The 22,526-nt window shown below is 39.1% G+C and overlaps 1 protein-coding gene across 2 annotated transcripts in view; it reads right to left on the bottom strand.

Annotated features, from left to right (window-relative positions):
* Window positions 1-22,526, bottom strand: part of IntS1 (integrator complex subunit 1) — a 480,230-nt gene that overhangs the window by 453,228 nt on the left and 4,476 nt on the right. For both annotated transcript variants that reach the window (XM_067153509.2, XM_067153510.2), the window contains exons 2-3: window positions 2,455-2,628; window positions 1,658-1,869 (exon numbers count right to left, since the gene is read on the bottom strand). In XM_067153509.2, coding sequence (XP_067009610.2) covers window positions 1,658-1,869; window positions 2,455-2,623 — 381 coding nt within the window. In that variant the 5' untranslated portion in view covers window positions 2,624-2,628. The remainder of the gene's footprint in view (window positions 1-1,657; window positions 1,870-2,454; window positions 2,629-22,526) is intronic.

The raw sequence follows: 22,526 nt of genomic DNA, 5'->3' as shown, positions 1-22,526 counted from the left end.
TAGGAATGGGAAGGAAGCGGTCACGGCCTTAAAGGTACAGCCTCAGCATTTGCCTGGTGTGATCTTCAGGGGGATTCGAACCCACAGCTCACAGCTGCGTGCCCCTAACCACACGGCCATGGTACACTAGAGACACGCTTGTGGAGATTGTCCTTGTCCTTTTGTTTTCTTCCCTCTTGCCATAGTGTTTATGATAAGTCGTCTTTGTTCCTACCTTTCTTCCTCTGTGTTTTTCCTGTATTCTTAATCATTTACCACTTTTTAATCTCTCCTTTTTTTCCTACATTTATCCAGCTTTCTTCTTATCTTACACTTTCAGGGCCAATTGCAGAAACGGTGTTTAGACGACGTCTACGGTTAAACAATGTCCAAGTATGGCTGCCGCATTGCAAAGATGTTATTTATGACTTAGACACTGCCTAAAACAGATGCTTACACAATGCCGAGAACACTGTTTAAATTCAAATGTGAGGAGTGAATCACAATCAGAGTTATATACCATGAAACATAATATAATTTGTATTATCACATTGAGAATTGCGAGAAGAAAGGTTAGTCAACGACCTCTCTGTGGATCGGATGCTGCGAAATCGCAGCAATTCATTTGAAATGTACAGGGAGGTACAGTTTAAAATACAATTTCACTTTTCAAGGGACAATATAAGGGACTTGTTTCTTGAGACTGACACACGGTAACTTAACTTGACTACAATTCTTGGCAACTAATATATTTTATTACACATGGGGTAATTTCCATGGAATTATACATCCCGATCGTCAGAGGGCTATCACATACTGTGCATCAACCGGTAAGTAAGCACACATAATAGCGAGAACTAAAAAGCAGGTTGTGTGCGTGATTTTTCTTTACCTAATCGTCACACTAATTCTGATAAGTTTTCGGCAAGGACTGGGAAACAAGAGCCGTGGCTATAATAATAGCCTCGGTATTTGCCTGGTGTAAACATGGGGAAACTATGGAAAACAATCTTCAAGGCTGCCGATTGTGCATTTCGAACCTACGACCTCCAGAATGCAAGCTACATCTATTTGACCCATACAACTCATTCAGTTACACAGTTTCATCTTCCCATCGCTGAAGCTATTTCGATTACACTCGCCATATCAACACAAATTCAAAGCTACACCTCCTTGTACGGTGGCGTGTCGATAATATGGGATTTAATATCCACCGTAAGCAATATTCTTATCTGTGGGCAAGTTATGCTCATGTTTGGCCATATTTGAGTAATGTGTAGGAGGAAGACAGCTGACTAACGTTTGGCGTGCGCACCAACGAATTTCATTGGATGCGACAAGCAAAGAGTTGATTTATTTTGCACGGAAGAGACTTCTATTTCAATTTTCGAATCAATATTGAAACTTTAAACGACGTCTAGCTAAACACCGGCTGAACAACGTTTATGCAATGGAAGATTGTGCACAACTTAGACGTTGTCTAAAGTTTAAAACTAGTCATTGTTTCTGCAATCAGCCCTAAGAGTCCAGATGGCTCCTGATTATGAAGATGGGAAGCTGTAACAGGCTTGCTGGGGCTGTGAAGAACTGGTACTGTTGAGCAGAGATGATGTCTCCCATCTTCAATTTAATGTTCCTATGTTATGTATACAGAAACAGAGAAGTGAGCATTTCTTACCACTTTGTCAGCTTCATCCAGGTCACTAGCTTCAAGAACAGCTGGTACCAAGTCTGCTGGGTCGCAATCCTCTGCTACCATCTCCCACGCCTCTGCAGCACCACTACCACCTCCACGGCCCAGTATGAGAGAACCTGATGGTTTGGACTTTTTGGCAGGTACAATAGTGGAGGACAGGGGCCCAGCGATTGCATCTCGTTTACGGTCTGTGCCTGTCCAAATCAAGAGACAGATGTTCTAAACCAATATCATCTTCCAAATTCTACTGATCAATACACATGTTTACTGAATAACCACAAACAATTATTAGTCACTGGATGAGTGCAGCAAGGGGAACTACTCATAACACTCACAGCAAGTGGTACAGTCATGTATTTGCATAACACTAATAAATTGTCTTAGCAAATGTGTCACGGTTACTCATGAGCAGTGAACTGTTATCTTGTCTCTCTGCGATTCTGCTGCGTTGGTTAACGAAACTACAGCTCTTTATGAAATAAAAACGCCTCCAAAGAAATTAGTAAACTCATCTTTTTTCAGAGCTGAAAGATTTTATACAATGTTCAAATATTCTGCAAAGAAAAAACAAAGTAATTAAAAGAAATATGAAAATCCTATAGCTTCAGGTACAAGTGAGAAGACAGAACAGCGAGTACCCATTTTATTCTCCCCTGCCAAATCCGTCGTGTTCTTTCTTACAAATATAAAACTATAGGTGCGAAATAATTTGTCCCAATGTAAACACTAAATGGGATATCGCATCAAGTCAATATGCTATACACACTAAGAAAACTTACCTGGTAAGGCATGACTTGTACTGGGCTTGCCATGGACTACACCAGGAGGTCGTTTGGAGTCTGTGGGCTCCAAACGGGCTGACTTTGTGCCCAAGGCAAATATATCAGCAGGATACTGAGGGGTCTTGCTCTTTCCGCCTCTGCCCTGGGAAGTCTTACCTCGATCCATGATTTCTGAAATAAACGGAACATTGTACTTAGTGATGACCTGTAATAAAAGTTAATGAGACTTCAATGAGGCTTTTCTACCTTTCTCAATAAACATTGATGAACCACTGCATTATAAACACCCAGCCCAGGAACATTTAGCGCCCCTGGAGCAAGGAGAAAAGGCCGGTATACGAAGTGTGTTCAAGAAGAAACCGAACTTTTGGAATAGGGTGCCAATCGGCAAAGGGAGCGCATGTAGTGGCAGGTTTGGACAACAAACTGCCTCAGTCTGACCATTAGTTGGCGAGCTATAGTCAGTGAAGCGAGCATGTACACAAGTTGTTCGTCGGATTAGTGTTGAAGTGACAATGAGAGAGAGAGATTGCGTGCACGGGTGTGTGTGTGTGTGAAATTTTGCAACAAACTTGACAAAACTTTCACAGAGACATTTCAATCAAATTTAGAGTGACAAACTTGAGATGCATCCTGTCAGTTCAGAATTCATGCCATATTTGTGGACAGAAAATCAGAAACAGACCCGTGTTGAAATCAGCCAGGAACTGTTTGCCACTGCCAATGACAATGGAACTTCCTTAAAAACCTCATAACAGGCAATGAGATGCAAGTTTATTGCTATGATACTGCAACCAAACCATTGAGGAGTTTCAGGACAACACGTGCCACTCCAAAAAGTGCATTCCACGAAGCTTTCCAAAAATAGAAGAAATTACGGAAATGGTGTATTGCCAGCAGAGGGGACTACTTTGAGGAGGACAGTACTTAAAACATTGCACAGTAAGTGATAAAGATGTTACAGCAGAAGTTTGGTTCTTTTTTGAACACCCTTTGTATATAGGGCAGGTCTACAGATTTAGTGTCAGTAGCGACTCCCACGTGACAATGGGAAAAGTGATCGATCTCCAAGTTTGATGGAGGACAAACTGTGATGGCTCGGTGCGTGGCTCGTTGGCTGCTCCTGTGCAATTGTCGTGAGCAGGTATGGAATGTGATGCAACAATGGGCAAACGATGACACATAGTCCAGCCATGGCTGATTGATGCCAGTGGAGACTGTCATTCTTTGTTTGGAATGACTGCAATGCCACAGTTCAAGAAATAACAGACAGGTACAACAGTGATGACCAGGCCAATGTTTCACCGAACACGGCTGTGCATGGGAATGCAGAGTCGACGACCCAGTCGTACCCAAATACTGACTTCACTCAATAAAAAGCAGCATGAGGTGGGCACAAAATGACCACCACTGAACAGTGAATGATTGGAGAAGGAAAGGTCCAACTGGTCCGATGAGTCCAGATTCCTGTTTCAACACGTCGACAGCCGAGCGCATGTACACCAATTTTCATCGGAGACTATGGCACAGGGTTGCATGGTTAGTGGAGGATTTGGACGTTTTCATGAGACACAAAGGGGCCCATTATTCCTGAACACCAGTCCTAACAACTATCTGGTATCTAGACATTAACGGGAACCAAGTCAACAGTGTTCACTGATGAAGATAGCCACTTTGAACAGGTCAACGTGCCATGCCATATGCCAGGAGAGTGAAGGTCAGCTTTAACCCCGTAACACCAACATTGCCCCAATATGAACATTCTTGCTTCAACACCATCGCCCTGCAGTGTACAACAACTGATGCTGGATATCTCCACCTACCTCATTGAATGTCTCGCCGAGTACATGCAGTTCTGAGGATGAAGGGTGGTCATAAGTTAAATCTTTATTACAGAACAAGCTGATGTACCCATGCTTCGCTACGGAATTTTACATTGTATACAGAATTCTAGGTTAGGTAGTGTACGCATTGTGAACATGATTGTATTAAATTGCATAGCTCTTAACGTTACCCTAGAAACGCGAAGGGAAGTCACCAAACGTCTTTTCTCATATGAAGACTGAGTTAGGGAATTTTCAATTTAATGGTAGGCCCGCATGCCTACCATCAGTCACAATGAGGTTGGGGAATTTTCATTATAATGGTAGACACTCACTCTCCACTTGCATTTTTACATCCTCAGAAAGACTGCCTTAGTGGTTTTCCCAACTGAAATGAACATACGCCATTACAATGACATCAGTAGGAATTCACAAATAAGTATTTTTTATTTTCAACCTTGTCAATACATTAATTGCTTAAGGCAACTTACTGGTTAAAGGTGGAACATGTTTCGTATATTATTAACATCTTCAGCCACATAACACTGTTTAGATTAAAAATTCATATACTGACAAAGTATCAACGCATGAGAAGCTCTCAATAATAATATACAAAACATGTACCACTTTTAACCAGTAAGTTGCCTTAAGCAATTAATGTATCAACAAGGTTGAAAATAAAAAAATACTTAGTTGGGAATCTGTTAAAGTGCGATATGGACAATGAAGCTGATTTTATGTAGTCAGTAGGAATGGCGCAATTAAATGCAATGCTTTCATATGAAATACTCGATCAAATGAAAAACCACACATTTTCTCACTTTTAACAAACAGGACTATGCTGCAATTTAACAGTCCAAAGTTCACGAGCTGGAACGATCAAAGCCGCAGAATGCCATGATCCGTGAACACTCTTCGTCTTGTTTCGGTGGGGAGGGGATTGAATAGTGGAGACTCCCAGGGCAAAAACTATGCCCTTTTACTAATCTGTATCCTAGGAGTACCCGATGAGTCGGAAAATCTTAATTCACTACACAGGCGGCGGCAAAATCTATCAGAATTGGAGGCAAATTTTTCCTCCAAGCCAGAGGAGAAACCCCCTCTTCACTGCTAATTTGGAATAAAATGAATGCCGAATTTAATAAAAGTGAAGAGGAAGAAGCTTTTCTTAAACGGCTCTTTTCAGAGGTGAATTTTGAGTTATTTACTGAATTGTGTTGCTATAATTTGGAATAGGCAGAAATTGTTATTCTAGACCAGGCCAACTACTACTACTACTAAGTAAGCCTCTGCCTTAAGTATGCACACTGCTCATTCAAAACAGCGCGTTATCCCATCTATCGGAGTGGAGAAGCAGCATAAGAGACAAAGAACATCACAACAAACAATGGTCAATGTAATGTTACTGTTGATCAATGTTATGCGCTTTCGATATTGTAGGCCATCACATTTAGTTTTCTTCCGACTCTGAAATACCACTCTTACCATGGTCGGTATGGTAAAACTGAATAAAACATAAATGATCGGAAATTGAATTCTCTATAACTTTTGTTATGTAATACTTTTTGATAGGACCAATAACATAGGTATTTAAAACTTATATTTTAGGCTCCTTCCCCTAAACAACAATTTCATCCAGGGTGAATAAATTTGTTTATAGCATAGACTGTTGTTTCTTATTCTCTGGCTGCATACCGATTTTCATTAAATTCTGTTAACCCATTTACTCGTGGCTCTGTGTTGATATGAACTTAGCAACAAAATTACAAATTCATGAATATCTGTGTTATCATAGCCGGTACGGTAACAATGTATAAGACATAAATTGTCGGAAATTTAATTCTATATAACTTTGGTTATGTAGTATTTATCGATACGACCACTAATACGAGGGCTGGGGCAAAAGTCATGGCAACTATTTTTTTTTTTTCTTCTTGAAGATACCAGTCGGGTTGGAAAATGTGACATATTCAGACAAAAGGACAAGGTGTTAACTACATGTATGGACAATGAATAGCACTGAAATATCGTTACACACTAATTTATTACGGTAGTATACAGGGCAATATGGCCTTCCCGGTGCAAAAGAATGACAACACAGTACACATAAAGTTGACATGACAAACCTGGGCCTAAAGACCCTCAAAGTAGTACCCTGCAACTGACACCACACGCTGCCAATGATGTGGGAGGCGCTGAATACCATTTGCCTCAGCATTTGCCGCACCATATGTGAATCGGGTCACCTGTTGACGCTCAGCATTAACAACGTCCTCTCGTGTTGCATACTGCCTACCACATAGTGGTTCCTTAATCTTTCGAATGAGATCAAAGTCAACAGAGTGAAATGTTGGGAGAGTACGGTGGGTGCTCCAATTCTTCCCATCCCCAACGTCACAGTAGCTGGCCTACACACTCTGCTTTATGTGGTTTTGCATTTGAGTACAGGATTATTGCACTGTCCACAAGATCCGGACGTTTCTCCCGAACGCCACGTCGTACCTGCCGCACCAGGAAGTCCCTGAAGTACTGTGCGATTACTGTTCTACCACGTGGAACAAAGTGGCAAACAAGGACACCCTGACGTCATACGCGACGATCACCATCCATTTAACTGGGGAAGGATTCTGACGGACCTTCTGCCTCCTTGGTGATCCAGCATGTCGCCACTCCGCGGACTGACGCTTGAGTTTGGGTTCGTATGCCCTGGCCCAAAATTAATCGATGGCGATTATTCGTGACAAGAATTGATCGCCACCCTGTTGCCGGCGTGCAAGGTGGTCGGAGCATATTGCATAGCGCACCCACCTATGAACTTCCGTCAGAGCATGCGGTACCCACCGTGATGCGATTTTGCACAGTTGCAGTTCATTATGCAATAACCTGTGGATGGTGCGTTTCTTGATGCCACTTGCCCTCTGTAACTCCAGTAGCGTCCATCATCCGTCTTCATCCAGGAGCTGCTCGATGATGGCACATGCCACGTCGGTCCGCACACTAACAGGTCATCCCGAACGTTGCTCATCAGTGGTTGACACACATCCTTGCTGAAACTTTCCTACCCACCGTGCTACTGTACGGTATGGTAGGGCATTATTCCCAAGGGCTTCCACTAATTCACTATGACATTCCATCACATTTCTCCCTCAGAGAATGGCTATTTTGATGTAAGCGTGCTTTTCAACACGGGTTACTTCCATTCGCACAACACTCACCAACTGACTGATTTCACACAGCCCTCACTGCGCTACGACCAGCTATCACAGAGCCATCTGTTGTCCTGCATACACACTATGCCTGCAGAACTTCCACACAACACATATTCGTTTGTGATCCATTCACATATCTACAAGGAAAAAAAATAGTTGCCATGACTTTTGCCCCAATCCTCGTAATATAAATACTGTATTTGATAATTAAATTTTAGGCCTTCCCCTAAACTACCATTTCACTTAGCGTGAATAAAATGATTTATAGCCTAGATTGTAGTGGCTATCCTCCGACTATACATACCAATATAATGTAAATATTTAAGAATTAAATGTTTGGCCTTCCCCTAAACTACCATTTTACTCAGCGTGAATAAAATTATACATAGCCTGGATTGTAGCGACTTATTCCCCGACTTTGCATACCGATTTTCATTAAATTCTCTTTAGCCGTTTTCTAGTGATGCATGTACATACGTACAGACACACAGAATAGAAATTACAGAAAAGTAAAAAGTGCATTTCCTTGTTGCTGTGGACATGACCGATTCAGAAATACCATTGTTTTCAAATTCTGAGCAATGTACAGACAAAACTCTTATTTTATATATATATAGATATAGATATTGTGCCCTTCAGCATTCAATTTGGAAGAATCAGTGCTCGCAGAACTTTTAGTAATACAGTACTTCCTTGTACAGGGGTGAGGAATAAAGAGGGAGCTAGCCCGGTTCCAGTAATACTGCCAACTGAATGGAAATGAAACCTGAATTGAATCAATGGTATGATTGATTGATAGGAATTTTCTAAACCCGTACTATCTTAAGCCAACAACTGTGTCACACACACATTACATAAAATTTCTCTATGCGAATCTTGTTCCTAGCATGAATTTTATATTTTGGCTTTGCTGTGTCAACAACAGTACTAGTACGTAAAGTCTACACCAGATTTCTCATGGCGGTTCATAGTTTGTGTATCAAAGGTTGCCAATACGAATCTCGAAGATTGCCGAGGTCTACCGATTCAGCACTAGGGAGTCCAGGTATCACTAAAAGTTTCACAAGTAATATGCACCTCCACAATTGTAACGAGCTCTCCAGCCTTATTTAGTTCCACGTATCTTGACCATCTTCTTGGTCTCCTTCTACTTCTCTTACCCTTTATGGTCTTCCAAGTAACTAATCTTCCTCTCCATCACTGAAGACAGCTTAAGCATACAACTTCATCCATCCAGTTTATTGCAAATTTAGCCTTTATCTCCCCATTCCAAGTACTCTCCTGCCTTTATTCCACCCAGTTTATACCAGCAATTATTCTCGCTACCTACTTTCATGTCTTATTTTAACTCATGAATAAGATATCCTGCACCACACAGCTTTCACTCCTGTTCAATAAAGTCTGCAGTGTCCTCCATGAACTGACCTTTTTCTTACAAAATAACACCGACTGTAATTTTGACCTATCTGCACCTCAATAGAGTTTCACTTAAAAGAACACCTGCAAAGTGCCGGGCTATCTATATATATAAAATAAGAGTTTTGTCTGTACATTGCTCAGAATTTAAAAAGGATGGTATTTCTGTATCAGTCGTGCCCACAGTAACAAGGAAATGCACTTTTCACTTTTCGTAATTTCTGTCTGTCTGTATGTATGTACACGCATCACGAGGAAACGCCCAAAGAGAATTTAATGAAAATCGGTACACAAAGTCGGGTAATAAGTCGCTACAATCTAGGCCATAAATAATTTTATTCACGCTGACTGAAATGGTAGTTTAGGGGAAGGCCTAAAATTTAATTCTCAAATATTTATGTTATTAGTGACCATATCTTAATGAAAATCGGTATACAAGGTCAGGGAATAAGTCGCTATAATCTAGGCCATAATTACTTTTACTCACGCTGAGTGAAATGGTAGTTTAGGGGAAGGCCTACAATTTAATTCTCAAATCTTTGTTATTAATGGTCGTATCTTAACGAAAATCGGCAGGGGAAGTCGAGGAATACGTTGCTACATTCTAGGCCATAAATAATTGTATTCACGCTGAGAAAAATGGTAGTTTAGGCGAATGTCTACAATGGAATTCTCACCGAGCTCGATAGCTGCAGTCGCTTAAGTGCGGCCAGTATCCAGTAATCGGGAGATAGTGGGTTCGAGCCCCACTGTCGGCAGCCCTGAAGATGGTTTTCCGTGGTTTCCCATTTTCACACCAGGCAAATGCCGGGGCTGTACCTTTATTAAGGCCACGGCCGCTTCCTTCCAATTCCTAGGCCTTCCCTATCCCATCGTCGCCGTAAGACATATCTGTGTCGGTGCGACGTAAAGCAAATAGCAAAAAAAAACAAACAATGGAATTCTCAAATATTTATGTTGTTGGTGGTCCTATCTTAATGAAAATCGGTATGCAAAGTCGGAGAATAAGTCGCTATAATCTAGGCCATAAATAATTTTACTCACGCTGAATGAAATGGTAGTTTAGGGGTGTGCCTAAGATTTAATTCCCAAATAATTACGTTATTAGTGGTCGTACAGATAAATAATACATAACTAAAGTTATATAGTATTGTATTTCCGATCATTTATGTCTTATACATTGTTACCATACCGAATATGATCAGAGATATTCATGAATTTGGATTTTTGTCACTAAGTTCTTATCAGCGCCGAGTCACAAGAAAATGAGTAGACAGGACGTAATGAAAATCGGTATGTAAAGTCAAAGAATAAGGAACTACAGTCTACGCTATATATAATTTTATAAGATGCCCTAAGATCACAGAATCGAAAGAAAACTAAATGTGAAGGCCTACAATATAGAAAGCTCATAAAATTGATCAACAATAACATTACATTGAACATTGTTTGTTGTGATGTGCTTTGTTTTCTGTTGCCACTCTTCTCCGATAGACTGGATTACTGCTGCGTATGGAGTATTTTTGTAAATTTGCCTTACGTCGCACAGACACAGTTAGGTCTTAAGACGACAATGGGATAGGAAAGGGCTATGCATGTGAAGGAAGTGGCCTTGGCCTTTTAAAAAAAATACTATTTGTTCGGGGCGTCGACCTATAGAGATCTTTACACCATATGTTATGAACATGTGCGTAATTGGAACTGTGGAAGTGTAGAGTGTTGAATGTGAGGAAAGGAACGTTAAGGACGGCATAAACACCCAGTCCCCAGGCCAGGGATATTAATCATTTACAATTAAAAACCCCTGACCCGGCGGGGAATCGAACCCGAGGCTGCTGGGGGACAGGCGGACGCGTTGCCCCCTACACCACGGCCTTGGCTTTAATTAAGGTATAGCCCCAGCATTTGCCTGGTGTGAAAATGGGAATCCACAGATTAACATCTTCAAGGCTGCCGACAGTGGGGTTCGAATCCACTATCTCCCGGATGCAAGCTCAAAGCTGCATGCCCCTAACCCCACGGGCAACTCGTCCAGTCATACGAGTGTAACAATCTGCCTAAATATTGGTGAGAAGTAGCTGGGGAATTAGGTAACTTTCTTTTTTAGCATGCCAATCCTCTGTTTCATAAACTTTCTGATACTATTGGTACGTAACACACAGGTTCAAAGTAGCGTTTGAGCTATTCAATCCCTACTCTGAGGCACTGACTGGAATGAGAAGTGTGCATATTTAACGGAATAATGGTAGAGAAGTGTTCACGGCTGTCTGCGGTCTGGTCATTCCAGCTCTGGAACTTTGGACTGTTAGATCGACACCGTAGTACTGTTCGTTAAAAGTGAGAAAATGTACAGTTTTTCATTTGATCGAGTATTTTATATGATAATATAGCTTTTAATCCCTACATTCCTACTGACGTTTTTGTAATGACCTATATTGAGTTCAGTTAGGAAAACCACAAAGTCAGTCTTTCTGAGAATCCCGTAGCGAAGCACGGGTACATCAGCTAGTGTGTATATATCTATATATCGTATGGCTTTACAAGTACACAAAAAATCTAATATCAAATGAAAATGTCCAAATTTGACAACCAGTCCAGAGCACTCGGAGTCACTTGGTGTAGAAGCCTCAGATCACCGTTAAATGCTCTAAGTGGGCACTCCTTAACAATGTGTTCCATTGTCTGCTCCTCCGTTCCACAGTCGCAGTCAGCAGATGAACGGAAACCCCATTTCTTCAACATGTAACCACATCTCCTTTGACCCGTTCTAATTCAGTTCAGCTTCGACCAGGTTTGACGCGGCAGTTGGAATCCTTCAACCTTCTTTGTTGTATCTTGAACCAAGTGAGCGTTGTTGGGTGGATGTTCATGCCAACGTGACCAGTGACCTTGGTCATTGACAGCAGAGAGCAAGAACATGTTTTGTTTATTCAGACTAGTGCAATAATATTTCATTCGTGGGTAAATTTGGTAACCAATTGAACTGAAGAATTTGACAGTAAAATGGCTAGCATGGTCATTACATAACCGGCAGCATAGTAGCAGTTCGCCCCGTAAGGTCATTGACAGCAAGGAGGAAATATTGTTTGGTTCAGCAGTGTTACGTCACTTTAATTCGTGGATAAATTTAGTTGAAACTGAAGAATAGGACAGGTAAAAATGGCTAGCATGGTCGGACGGGATTAAGAGGAGGAAATTCCGATTTATGTGAGGTCTCAGCAATATAGCAGACTTAAGGAAAGGAGAAAAAAAATTTCAAGAAGAGAGCAGAAAATATTTTAACATAGTGTCTAACTTAATAGGTGTTATTTATTTTACGAATTGGAAACTATTCTATTTTAAAATGTTTTACTAAATGACAAAGTAAATGTAAATTTAGACACAAAGAAACATTTTATTTCTTTTTAAGTTGCAAGAGCAGAGCAGATTTAAAAAAAAATAGCATATAGTGATTAATTTAATAGATTTTATTATTTTTATGATTTGAAAATTTCTAGTTTAAAGTCTGTAATAAGTGACATAGTAAGTGAAAGGTGAAACACAGAGAAATATTTTAAATATTTCAAGATTTATATATAATTGTTCTATTTGTACCAAGTCCAAAGATTAATTGATGTTTTGGCACCGCTGAAGAAGAGAGTAATTGGCTCTCGAAGCATGTACGATAATTAAGGATAATGTTGATATACAGACGTGGTGAAAAACGACATTCAGCAACAAGGAGGGGACTGGGAAACATTGAAGAAGGAGAAATGTACAAAGGCTTCGTTCGCCGACCCATCATATAGATGGAACAATGTGGGATATTTATATATAAATTTATATTCATTCCGGACAAATATTTCAGGTTCCCTATGGGAATCAACATCTATATCATCTGATGGCCAAGCAGGCATCAATTTTTATCATCTGATGATAAGCAGGAATCAATTTTTAGTAATGAGACAAAGTCTCTCATACTGCATTGGCACTGCCAGTGGCTCCAAGTAGCCTACGCAGTGGCCTCCACGGTACGCACTAGCCATGCATCTTGGTGGGTGTGCTAGGTACCAACTGATGAGCCCAACTTAGCAGACGGGGGCAAAACACTAGCAACCAGGAATTAGTTAGCTGGAAAATTTAAAATGTCCAATAACGGACCATTTATATTAGTATTATAAATTTACTCATTCGGGACAAATATTTCAGGTTCCCTATGGGAATCAACATCTATATCATCTGATGACCAAGCAGGCATCAATTTTTGGTAATGAGACAAAGTCTCTCATACTGCATTGGCACTGCTGGTGGCTCCAAGTCGGTATGCACTAGCCATGCGTCTTGGTAGGTGTGCTAGGTACCAACTGACGAGCCCAACTTAGCACACAGGGGCAAAACGCTGGCAACCAGGATTGAGTTAGCTGGAAAATTTATAATGTCCAATAATGGACCATTTATATTGGTATTATAAATTTAACTCATTCGGGACAAATATTTCAGATTCCCTATGGTATACAACATCTATATCACTTGTGTAGTGTTACGTCGTCGTGCAAGTCACATCATGTTGGGTTCCTCCCTCCCTATTCACAAAGTTTTACCATATCAATGTTGACAAGTAAAACTCGCTCACAAATACATTTGGTGAACTTCTCCCATTGAATACATCCAAATGTTGAACAGGGAACGTTGCTCCAGGTGGAATGGTTCTCGGCTCTATGTGTTCATTCAGATATACGAACAGATTTTGTTGATGAGGCGAACAAGAACGAGTCAATAAGGCCAACTAAACTTTGTGTTACTGTCATCAATGATTATTTATGCCTAAATCCGCCATGACAGATTCATCTCACCTCATATCCGACCCTGTAGAGAAACGGGACATGGGTTGGACACACAAACAAATAAAAGATGAGAAATAACTGCCAGGCACATCATGAATGTTCCTTGTTAGTATGTTACCATGTTGGGAAAATACATCTGGAAATGATCATATTCCCTGTCTGACATTGTCTTTTTCCGTCATGACATCACTTCAGTCTTAGAAATTCTCGTTTTCATATCATACTTTTCGAACCTCTTTTTGAGCTCCAAGACATCAGATTCCAGGCGTTCAACACAGTTACTTTCAATAAATCACTACTGATCTGGATTCCAGGCAGTCACTCAGGTTCCCTATCTGTTGTTTTCCTAGCGTTTTCTTAAGTGATTGCAAAGAAATCTGAAATTTATTGAACATTTCCCTCTGTAAGTTATTCCAATACCTAACCCCCCTTCCCAAAAACGAATACTTTCCCCCATTTTGTCCTCTTGAATTCCAACTTCATCTTCATATTGTGACCTTTCCTACTTTTAAAGACATCACTCAAACTTATTCGTCTACCGATGTTGCTCCATGCCATCTCTCCACTGACAGCTCAGAACACACTGCTTATTGCAGGTTATAAATTTCTTTTTTTTTTGGCTGTATTGAAGATCTACATGTGATACAAATCATTATAATTTTATTAAATACCACCTATTCAATACATAATAAATTAATGAAGACTTACATCCTTATTAAATTGTTAACATGTTACATGTTTCGCTCCTTTCTTGTGAGCATCATCAGCCAATTAACATTTACCTAAGGTTTAATAAGATCGTGAACATATTCTATTGAGCTAAAATATGCTTTGTAAGCATGAGTGACAAATCTTATAATAATTTATAGATCATGTAACAATAAAAGTTATGTCTTTAATTTAAAACACATTTGCCTAAAATCTTAGTATTTACATTGTCCTTCAATCTTATGGGCGAAACTCATCTGTTGAACATCTTTTTAAACCATTTTAAAAACCATTTGAGATCTGGCTAATTATATTGACTCAGTATTTCTTGACCTGTGTAATTGTCTATGAACCTTCGTTGCATACATTAACGATTTTATGAAGTTAATAATTGCCTATATTATGAACCAGTCTTATTCTCGTTACTAGAGTAACACTAGTACAATATGTATTGGCATAAATCCAATATTGTCAATACATCAGTCTTGTTTTGAATGAACTTGTTATTGAAAGAATTATCATTTACCCTTCCTTCTGCTGCGTAATTGTCTAGTGTTACTCACAATCTCGTGACAACTACTTGTTGTTCCGTTCCATTTGCGCTCCTTGTATTATATGAGTGAGTGTGAATGAGCTTGCGTTTTGGCGGGAAGTGGGAAGTGAAGGTAGGCGGTGCATTGATAGTACAGATAGCTGCCTAGGAGTAGTAAGGGGAGGAGTTGAGTTTATTTGCATCAATAAGCTACTAACTTTTGTCGGATTAACCCATTAAGGAACAAGCACTGAAAAAACATAGTCTTTTGGAATATTATTGTATATTTCTCTTGAAATTAGATCAGAAAGACCAGAAAATGTGGGAACAAAAATATTTACACAAATATTTTAGGTTCAGCATAATGTTGCGTTTACGCAGCTTTGGGCCTAGTATGCATCTTCATTTAGCGAGAGTGAAATTGTTGGAAACGATTTCAATGAAGATGAATATTCCTTTTTTGACACTTGTAAACTGTTGTGTTCTTGCACAGTCAGCATCATCTTCTAGTTTTGTTTTCCTGTTGGATTATGAAATGTGCTATTTCATCACAACGCTGCCTTTGACGGTCATCCATAATTAGAATTGTGTCTCCCATCTATGGCAGTTTCTCTATTGCCTTCCCCGTCATCACCACATACATCATCTTTAGTGTCATCGCCTTCAGATTTGATCAGAGCCAAAGCTATATATGATCTAAATTGCTGTTGAGAGAATTTTTCATTGTTTACTAGTTAATGTATTTTCCAAGAATTTATGATGACACTGTCAACCAAATAAATAAACAGAGGCCACCACCACTTATTAACCCTAACTCGAATCCTGTAATTGGCAATGCCATTGTCGTGCAGATGATTGTATATCTGATTCTCCTCAAATGTTGAAGTTGCTCCCGTATGAAGCAGTATGGTGCAAAGATTTTGACGCAGTCAGTAACAACGCTATAGTAGCTGCTTCGATGATGATGATGATGATGCTTGTAGTTTAAAGGGGCCTAACATCAAGGTCATCGGCCCCTAATGGCATGAAATGAAATGGCAACAAAAATAATTTTTAAAAAATCAAAATCATCCACTGACCAAAATAAGAAAATGGCATGAAGAATGAATGGACATGAACCCAAAAGGAAACCAAAAAACAATAAATACACAAACAAAAAAAACAGTGGATCCAACGCAAAAAGGATCAGAAAAAATAGTATTACTGACCAAGGGACGACATATAAAGCATAATCCTGAATCGAGGATGCTTGATGTCTAAAGGGGTCCAAAATCCATGGCTAAGGCCCCACAGAATGGTACATGTCACGAGTAAAGTAGAACCATGGTATTTGTCATTTTGGGGTACTAATCAAAAGTAGCGAAGACTCACGGTGTTCCACACAAGATGGTACTACTCACAAGTATTGTACTTCGTACAGGTAACGCAGACCTATGTTGTTCCTAACACAATGGCGCTACTCATAGCTAACGCAAACTGTAAGGTTCCTCACCGAGTGTAATAACCACAGGGACTTGCACTATCCCGTGGTGCTCCTCAACATTGTGGGGACCAATCACAGGCAACGTGACCCACGGTGTTGTTCATATAGTGGAAGATGCACAGGCAACGCCCAGACCAGCGGTGTTGCTCACATGGGTACGATGCACGGGTACTGGAAAACCCCCAACCAGGCCATTGGTGCTACTAATCACAAACCTATTTCGTACTAACATAGTGGTACTACTCGCAAGTATAGGCAACCCATGGTGTTCCCCACGTGATGGTACGAATCAAAAGTAGTTACATGGTTCTAATTCAACCATCCCTTGGTCGCCCCTTTTAATCGCCTCTCACGACAGGCAGGGGATACCATGGGTGTATTATTCGTCTGGGTCCCCCACCCACAGGGGGTAGAGAGAGAGAAAAAAGAAGGGATCCGTCACTTCAAAAAATGAAGTAACGGACGAAGAAAGGGAAGGGCCACGAAGGACGTGAAAATGAAAAACTCCCTAGGCCTCGAATGCTCTAATACCGTCGGGGTCGAAAAAGAACAAGAGTTGACCAAGGGAGGTCGGACAGGATAGACGAAAGTGAGGAACCCGGCACAAGTAAGTGGAAGCAATGCCAGGACTCAGCTAAGGGCCCCGTGGTCGCCAATCCACACTCCCAAGTTGAGCTCCCCTTGGGCCCCTGTTAGTCGCCTCTTACGACAGGCAGAGGATACCGCGGGTGTATTCTACATGTGCGTCCCCCACCCGCAGGGGGTAGTAGCTGCTTCATCATTTGCAGAACTTGTGAATCGAAGTACAGTGAAAATACTTCGTAAGGTGACTTACCACCTACATTGATTTTTATTTCTTCAATTTTAGCCTATTCGTCTGATGCTGGTGAAGAAGTATGGACGGGAGCAAATTTCTCCAGTTTGGGAGTTGCTCCTTCTTCCTTTCTGCTTGTTTTTTAGGTTTCTTTACAGCTGACCTTCCAGGTTCATACCGGTTCAGTCCTTACATGCATTTCAATGGTACCAGCCACGTACTTGTTCCTCTTCCACAAGACGAAGTCTTCCTCATCTGTTACTTCATCGACATCAGGTGAAATATAGACAGCATCCATTCACCCAGTCAATCATCTTCTTCTACTTCTAAGATAGCTATGAGTTCTGCCACAGTTAGTGTTTTCTGGTTGATGTGACACTTGTTCGAAAACAATGAAATCCTAATATAAATAAGATAAATGTTATACATAATTCCACAACAAACAAAAAAGTAGTATTTATAAAATAATTCATTTTTAATACAGTTTAGCATACGGTACCTTTCTTGCGATATTGTTTCTTTATCAGCACACAATTACAGTTACATGCTTGCTCAATGCACTACAAACGCACACTTCAACAATGAAGGAAGGAACAGAGTTGCAAGTGCAGTCAAGTGATCAGTCTATGAATCAGGAATACATCCTTGTTAATCCCAAAGTTGCGTAAACACAACATTATTGTAAATTTCAAAAAGAGGCTTCACGTGAAAGATTCATTGAACTAAGGTTAAGTTATGAGTAGGTTCCCACCTTCCAATACTTATCAATTTCTATATAATAGGTTTATTAATTACATAATATAAACCATATAATCTCTAGTACATGTTTCGTTCCGATTATGGAACATCTTCAGCTAAAATTTGACAAAATGGCAAGACAATTAAAACACATTGATGTTATGATGATACAAAAGCTAAAAGATATGATAAAATGGCACGAAGATTAAAACATATAATTATGATGATGAAATAAAGTTCATTCATGTTGGTTAAAAATTCAACAAGTCAGTGTTCAAATGACGAAGTAAAAACGGCGATAAGGTTCTTCTTCATGTTGGAGATGTGTACATTTTGTTAATCTTGAAGATAAATTGGAGAAATACAAGATTTTCTTAATGTATATTTATCGGGGGAACTCTTGATAAAATAACCGTAGTTGAAGTTGAGTAGTGGTTAGATTATTGAAATGAGTCTTATAGTCAGTCGTGTCGTATTTGACGTCCTCCCTTATGTCGTGTTGTTAACTGACTGAGTCCTGTGTATAAAAGGCTGTATATCTTCTTCTCCACGCTCACTGTCCTCTTATTTTCATTATTTTCTGATTCGTTTTACAGAAGGAACTATTGGTTGAAGTTGCTCTGTAGACAGTCTGCTATGTTTCCTTTGTGTGTATCCTATACTAATGTCACACTGAACATAGGGTGTGTTCCTATCATGCTACTCATGTAAAGTGTATACAGTAGATGTTTATGTAAATTAATGACAAGACTAAATGAGTAGCATGATAGGAACACACCCTATGTTCAGTGTGACATTAGTATAGGATACACACAAAGGAAACATAGCAGACTGTCTACAGAGCAACTTCAACCAATAGTTCCTTCTGTAAAACGAATCAGAAAATAATGAAAATAAGAGGACAGTGAGCGTGGAGAAGAAGATATACAGCCTTTTATACACAGGACTCAGTCAGTTAACAACACGACATAAGGGAGGACGTCAAATACGACACGACTGACTATAAGACTCATTTCAATAATCTAACCACAACTCAACTTCAACTACGGTTATTTTATCAAGAGTTCCCCCGATAAATATACATTAAGAAAATCTTGTATTTCTCCAATTTATCTTCAAGATTAACAAAATGTACACATCTCCAACATGAAGAAGAACCTTATCGCCGTTTTTACTTCGTCATTTGAACACTGACTTGTTGAATTGTTAACCAACATGAATGAACTTTATTTCATCATCATAATTATATGTTTTAATCTTCGTGCCATTTTATCATATCTTTTAGCTTTTGTATCATCATAACATCAATGTGTTTTAATTGTCTTGCCATTTTGTCAAATTTTAGCTGAAGATGTTCCATAATCGGAACGAAACATGTACTAGAGATGATATGGTTTATATTATGTAATTAATAAACCTATTATATAGAAATTGATAAGTATTGGAAGGTGGGAACCTACTCATAACTTAACCTTAGTTGTGTTGAGCCAATACGGAATAAACATGAGATTTATAAGCTGTAAAGATTCATTGTGTGAAAAAGACCTACTGTCATACAAGTATGTCTATAAAATTTGAATATATAGAAACAGACACAAAATATCTATTTTATTTCTGAAAAAAATTCAGAACTCAACCTGGTTACATGTTACATTCTATAAAAAATTCAGAAAAAGTTCCACATGTATTCAACGTGGACAACTGGATCAACAATATTTCTAGGATGTTCCTCCAATATATCAATGCTTAAAATTAAAATTCACTGCAACCTTAAGTCGGGACAAAGACAAAAATAAAATGTTGTGTTACCACAACATTGGGCCTTAATGGGTTAAAATGATTATAGAATTTATTAACATCAGATTTAAGCATTGGTGTTAATTATTTCAATTTCGTCATTTGGGTTCTTATTCTTGTTATATTGCGGGTCTAAATGAATGTATATATTTTCCAATTCCATCATTACTTTTCCCTTTTTTACTCTTTTTAAAATTCTTAAATCCCTTTCAATAGTTGTAAAATAGTGTCCAGTTTCTTGCATGTGAGCGCTCACTGCAGAATGTTTCTTGCGTTTTGCTGCATTTACATGTTCAAGATATCTTATCAGAAAGCTTTGACCAATTTGGCCAACATACGAATAACTGCACTCTGTACATGCAAGCCTATAAATTCCTGATCCTTGATATTGATTGCTATTTATATTAACATTATTGTGATTATTACAAACTATCCACTTCATAGTGGCGGGAAGGGGGTGGGCGTTACAAGGAAGTTAATCTAAAATAAGTTTAAACTTCTATCTTATTGAGCAAAAATGTCTTTAGTATCTTTTGCAACACCAGATGAGTTTCGCCCATAAGTTAAAGGACAATGTTAATACTAAGATTTTAGACAAATGTGTTTTAACTTTATTGTTACATGATCTGTAAAATAATATAAGATTTGTCACTCATACTTACAAAGCATATTTTAGCTCAATAGTATATGTTCACGATCTTATTAAACCTTAGATAAATGTTAATTGGCTGATGACGCTCACAAAAAGGAGTGAAACATGTACCATGTTAACAATTTAATAAGGATGTAAGTCTTCATTAGTTTATTATGTACTGAATAGGTGGTATTTAATAAAATTATAACAATTTGTATTACACATACTGCTTAGTCGAGCAGATCATCTCCTTTCTCCCAAGTCTTCCCAGCCCAAACCTCGCAACATTTTTCGTAACGCTACTCTCTTCTCGAAAATCACCCAGAACAAATTGAGCTGCTTTTCTTTGGATTTTTTTCATTTCTTGAAGCAAGTAATTCTGGTAAGGGTCCCATACACTGAAACCATACTCTAGTTGGGGTCTTACCAGAGACTTATATGCCCTCTCCTTTACATTCTTACTACAACCCCTAAATACCTTCATAACCATGTGCAGAGATCTGTACCCTTTATTTACAATCCCATTTATGTGATTACCCCAATGAAGATCTTTCCTTATATTAAGACTAACAATAACACCCAAGAGGAACTTTCACCCCATCAACGCAGCAATTAAAACCCAGAGGACTTTTCCTATTTGTAAAAGCCACAAACTGACTTTTAATGCCGCTTATCATCATACCATTGCCTACTGTCCATCTCACAACATTATCGACGTCATTTTGCAGTAGTTCACAATCTTGTAACTTATTTATTACTCTGTACAGAATAACATTATCTGCAAAAAGCCTTATCTCTAATTCCACTTCCTTACACATATCACTGATATACTGTATATAAGAAAACATAAAGGTCCAATAATACTGCCTTGAGAAATACACCTCTTAATTATTACAGGGGCAGATAAAGCTTTGCCTACTCTAATTCTTTGAGTTCTATTTTCTAGAAATATAGCCACCCATTCAGTCACTCGTTTGTCTAGTCCTACTGCACTCGTTTTTCCCAGTAGTCACCCATGATCTACCTTACCAAATGCCCTAGATAGGTCAATCGCGATGCAGTCCATTTGACCTCCTGAATCTAAGATATCTGCTATATCTTGATGGAATCCTACAAGTTGAGCTTCAGTGGAATAACCTTTCCTAAACCCAAACTGCCTTCTATCGAACCAGTTATTAATTTTGTAAACATGTCTAACATAATCAGAAAGAATGGCCTCCCAAAGCTCACAAGCAATGCATGTCAAACCGATTGGCCTGTAATTTTCATCTTTATATCTAGGATCGCCCTTTCTTTTATACATAGGGGCTACTATAGAAACTCTCCATTCATTTGGTATAGCTCATTCATGCAAACAATAATCAAATAAGTACTTCAGATATGGTACTACCGGTATATCCCAACCGATTGTCTTTAGTACATCCCCGAAATCTTGTCAATTCCAGGTGCTTTATTAGTTTTCAACTTTTGTATCATATTGTAAATGTTATCATAGGTAAAATTTAAAACTTCTTTAGTATTAGTCACCTCCTCTAACTGGAAATTATCCTTACAACCAACAATCTGTACATACTGCTGACTGAATACTTCTGCCTTTTGAAGATCCCTGCATACAAACTCTCCTTGTTCATTAATTATTCCTACAATGTCCTTCTTGGAACCTGTTTCTGCCTTAAAGTACCCTACCTATATATAACCTTCCATTTTTCACTAAAATTTGTATGACTGCGAATTATGCTTGCCATCACGTTATCCTTAGCTGACACTTTTGCAAGATTCAATTTCCTAGTAAGTTCCTTCAATTTCTACTTACTTCCACAACCATTTCTATTACCCTGCAACTAACAAAAGAACTTGTGCAAAGCTCACTTCTCCACGCATTCTCTCCGAGTGGATGTCTGACATCATAGAGAGTAGTGGAGGGGGTCACATGCTGCCTGGCCACCGTACTGTGCACACTGTAAAGCGCGGTTACACAAGAGTTTCGCTGTCACTTCTGTATCCGTTTTAGCGCTCTTGTTGTTTTGTCAGTTTTATTCGCATTTCTTTCTTTAGTTGTATTAATTTGTATAGTCCTATAATTCCTTCGCAT

The sequence above is a fragment of the Anabrus simplex genome, chromosome 9, assembly GCF_040414725.1.
Source record: "Anabrus simplex isolate iqAnaSimp1 chromosome 9, ASM4041472v1, whole genome shotgun sequence".
Classification (NCBI taxonomy): domain Eukaryota; kingdom Metazoa; phylum Arthropoda; class Insecta; order Orthoptera; family Tettigoniidae; genus Anabrus; species Anabrus simplex.
Note: the sequence above shows the minus strand (reverse complement) of the source record. Positions and strands in the feature narration are given on the sequence as shown.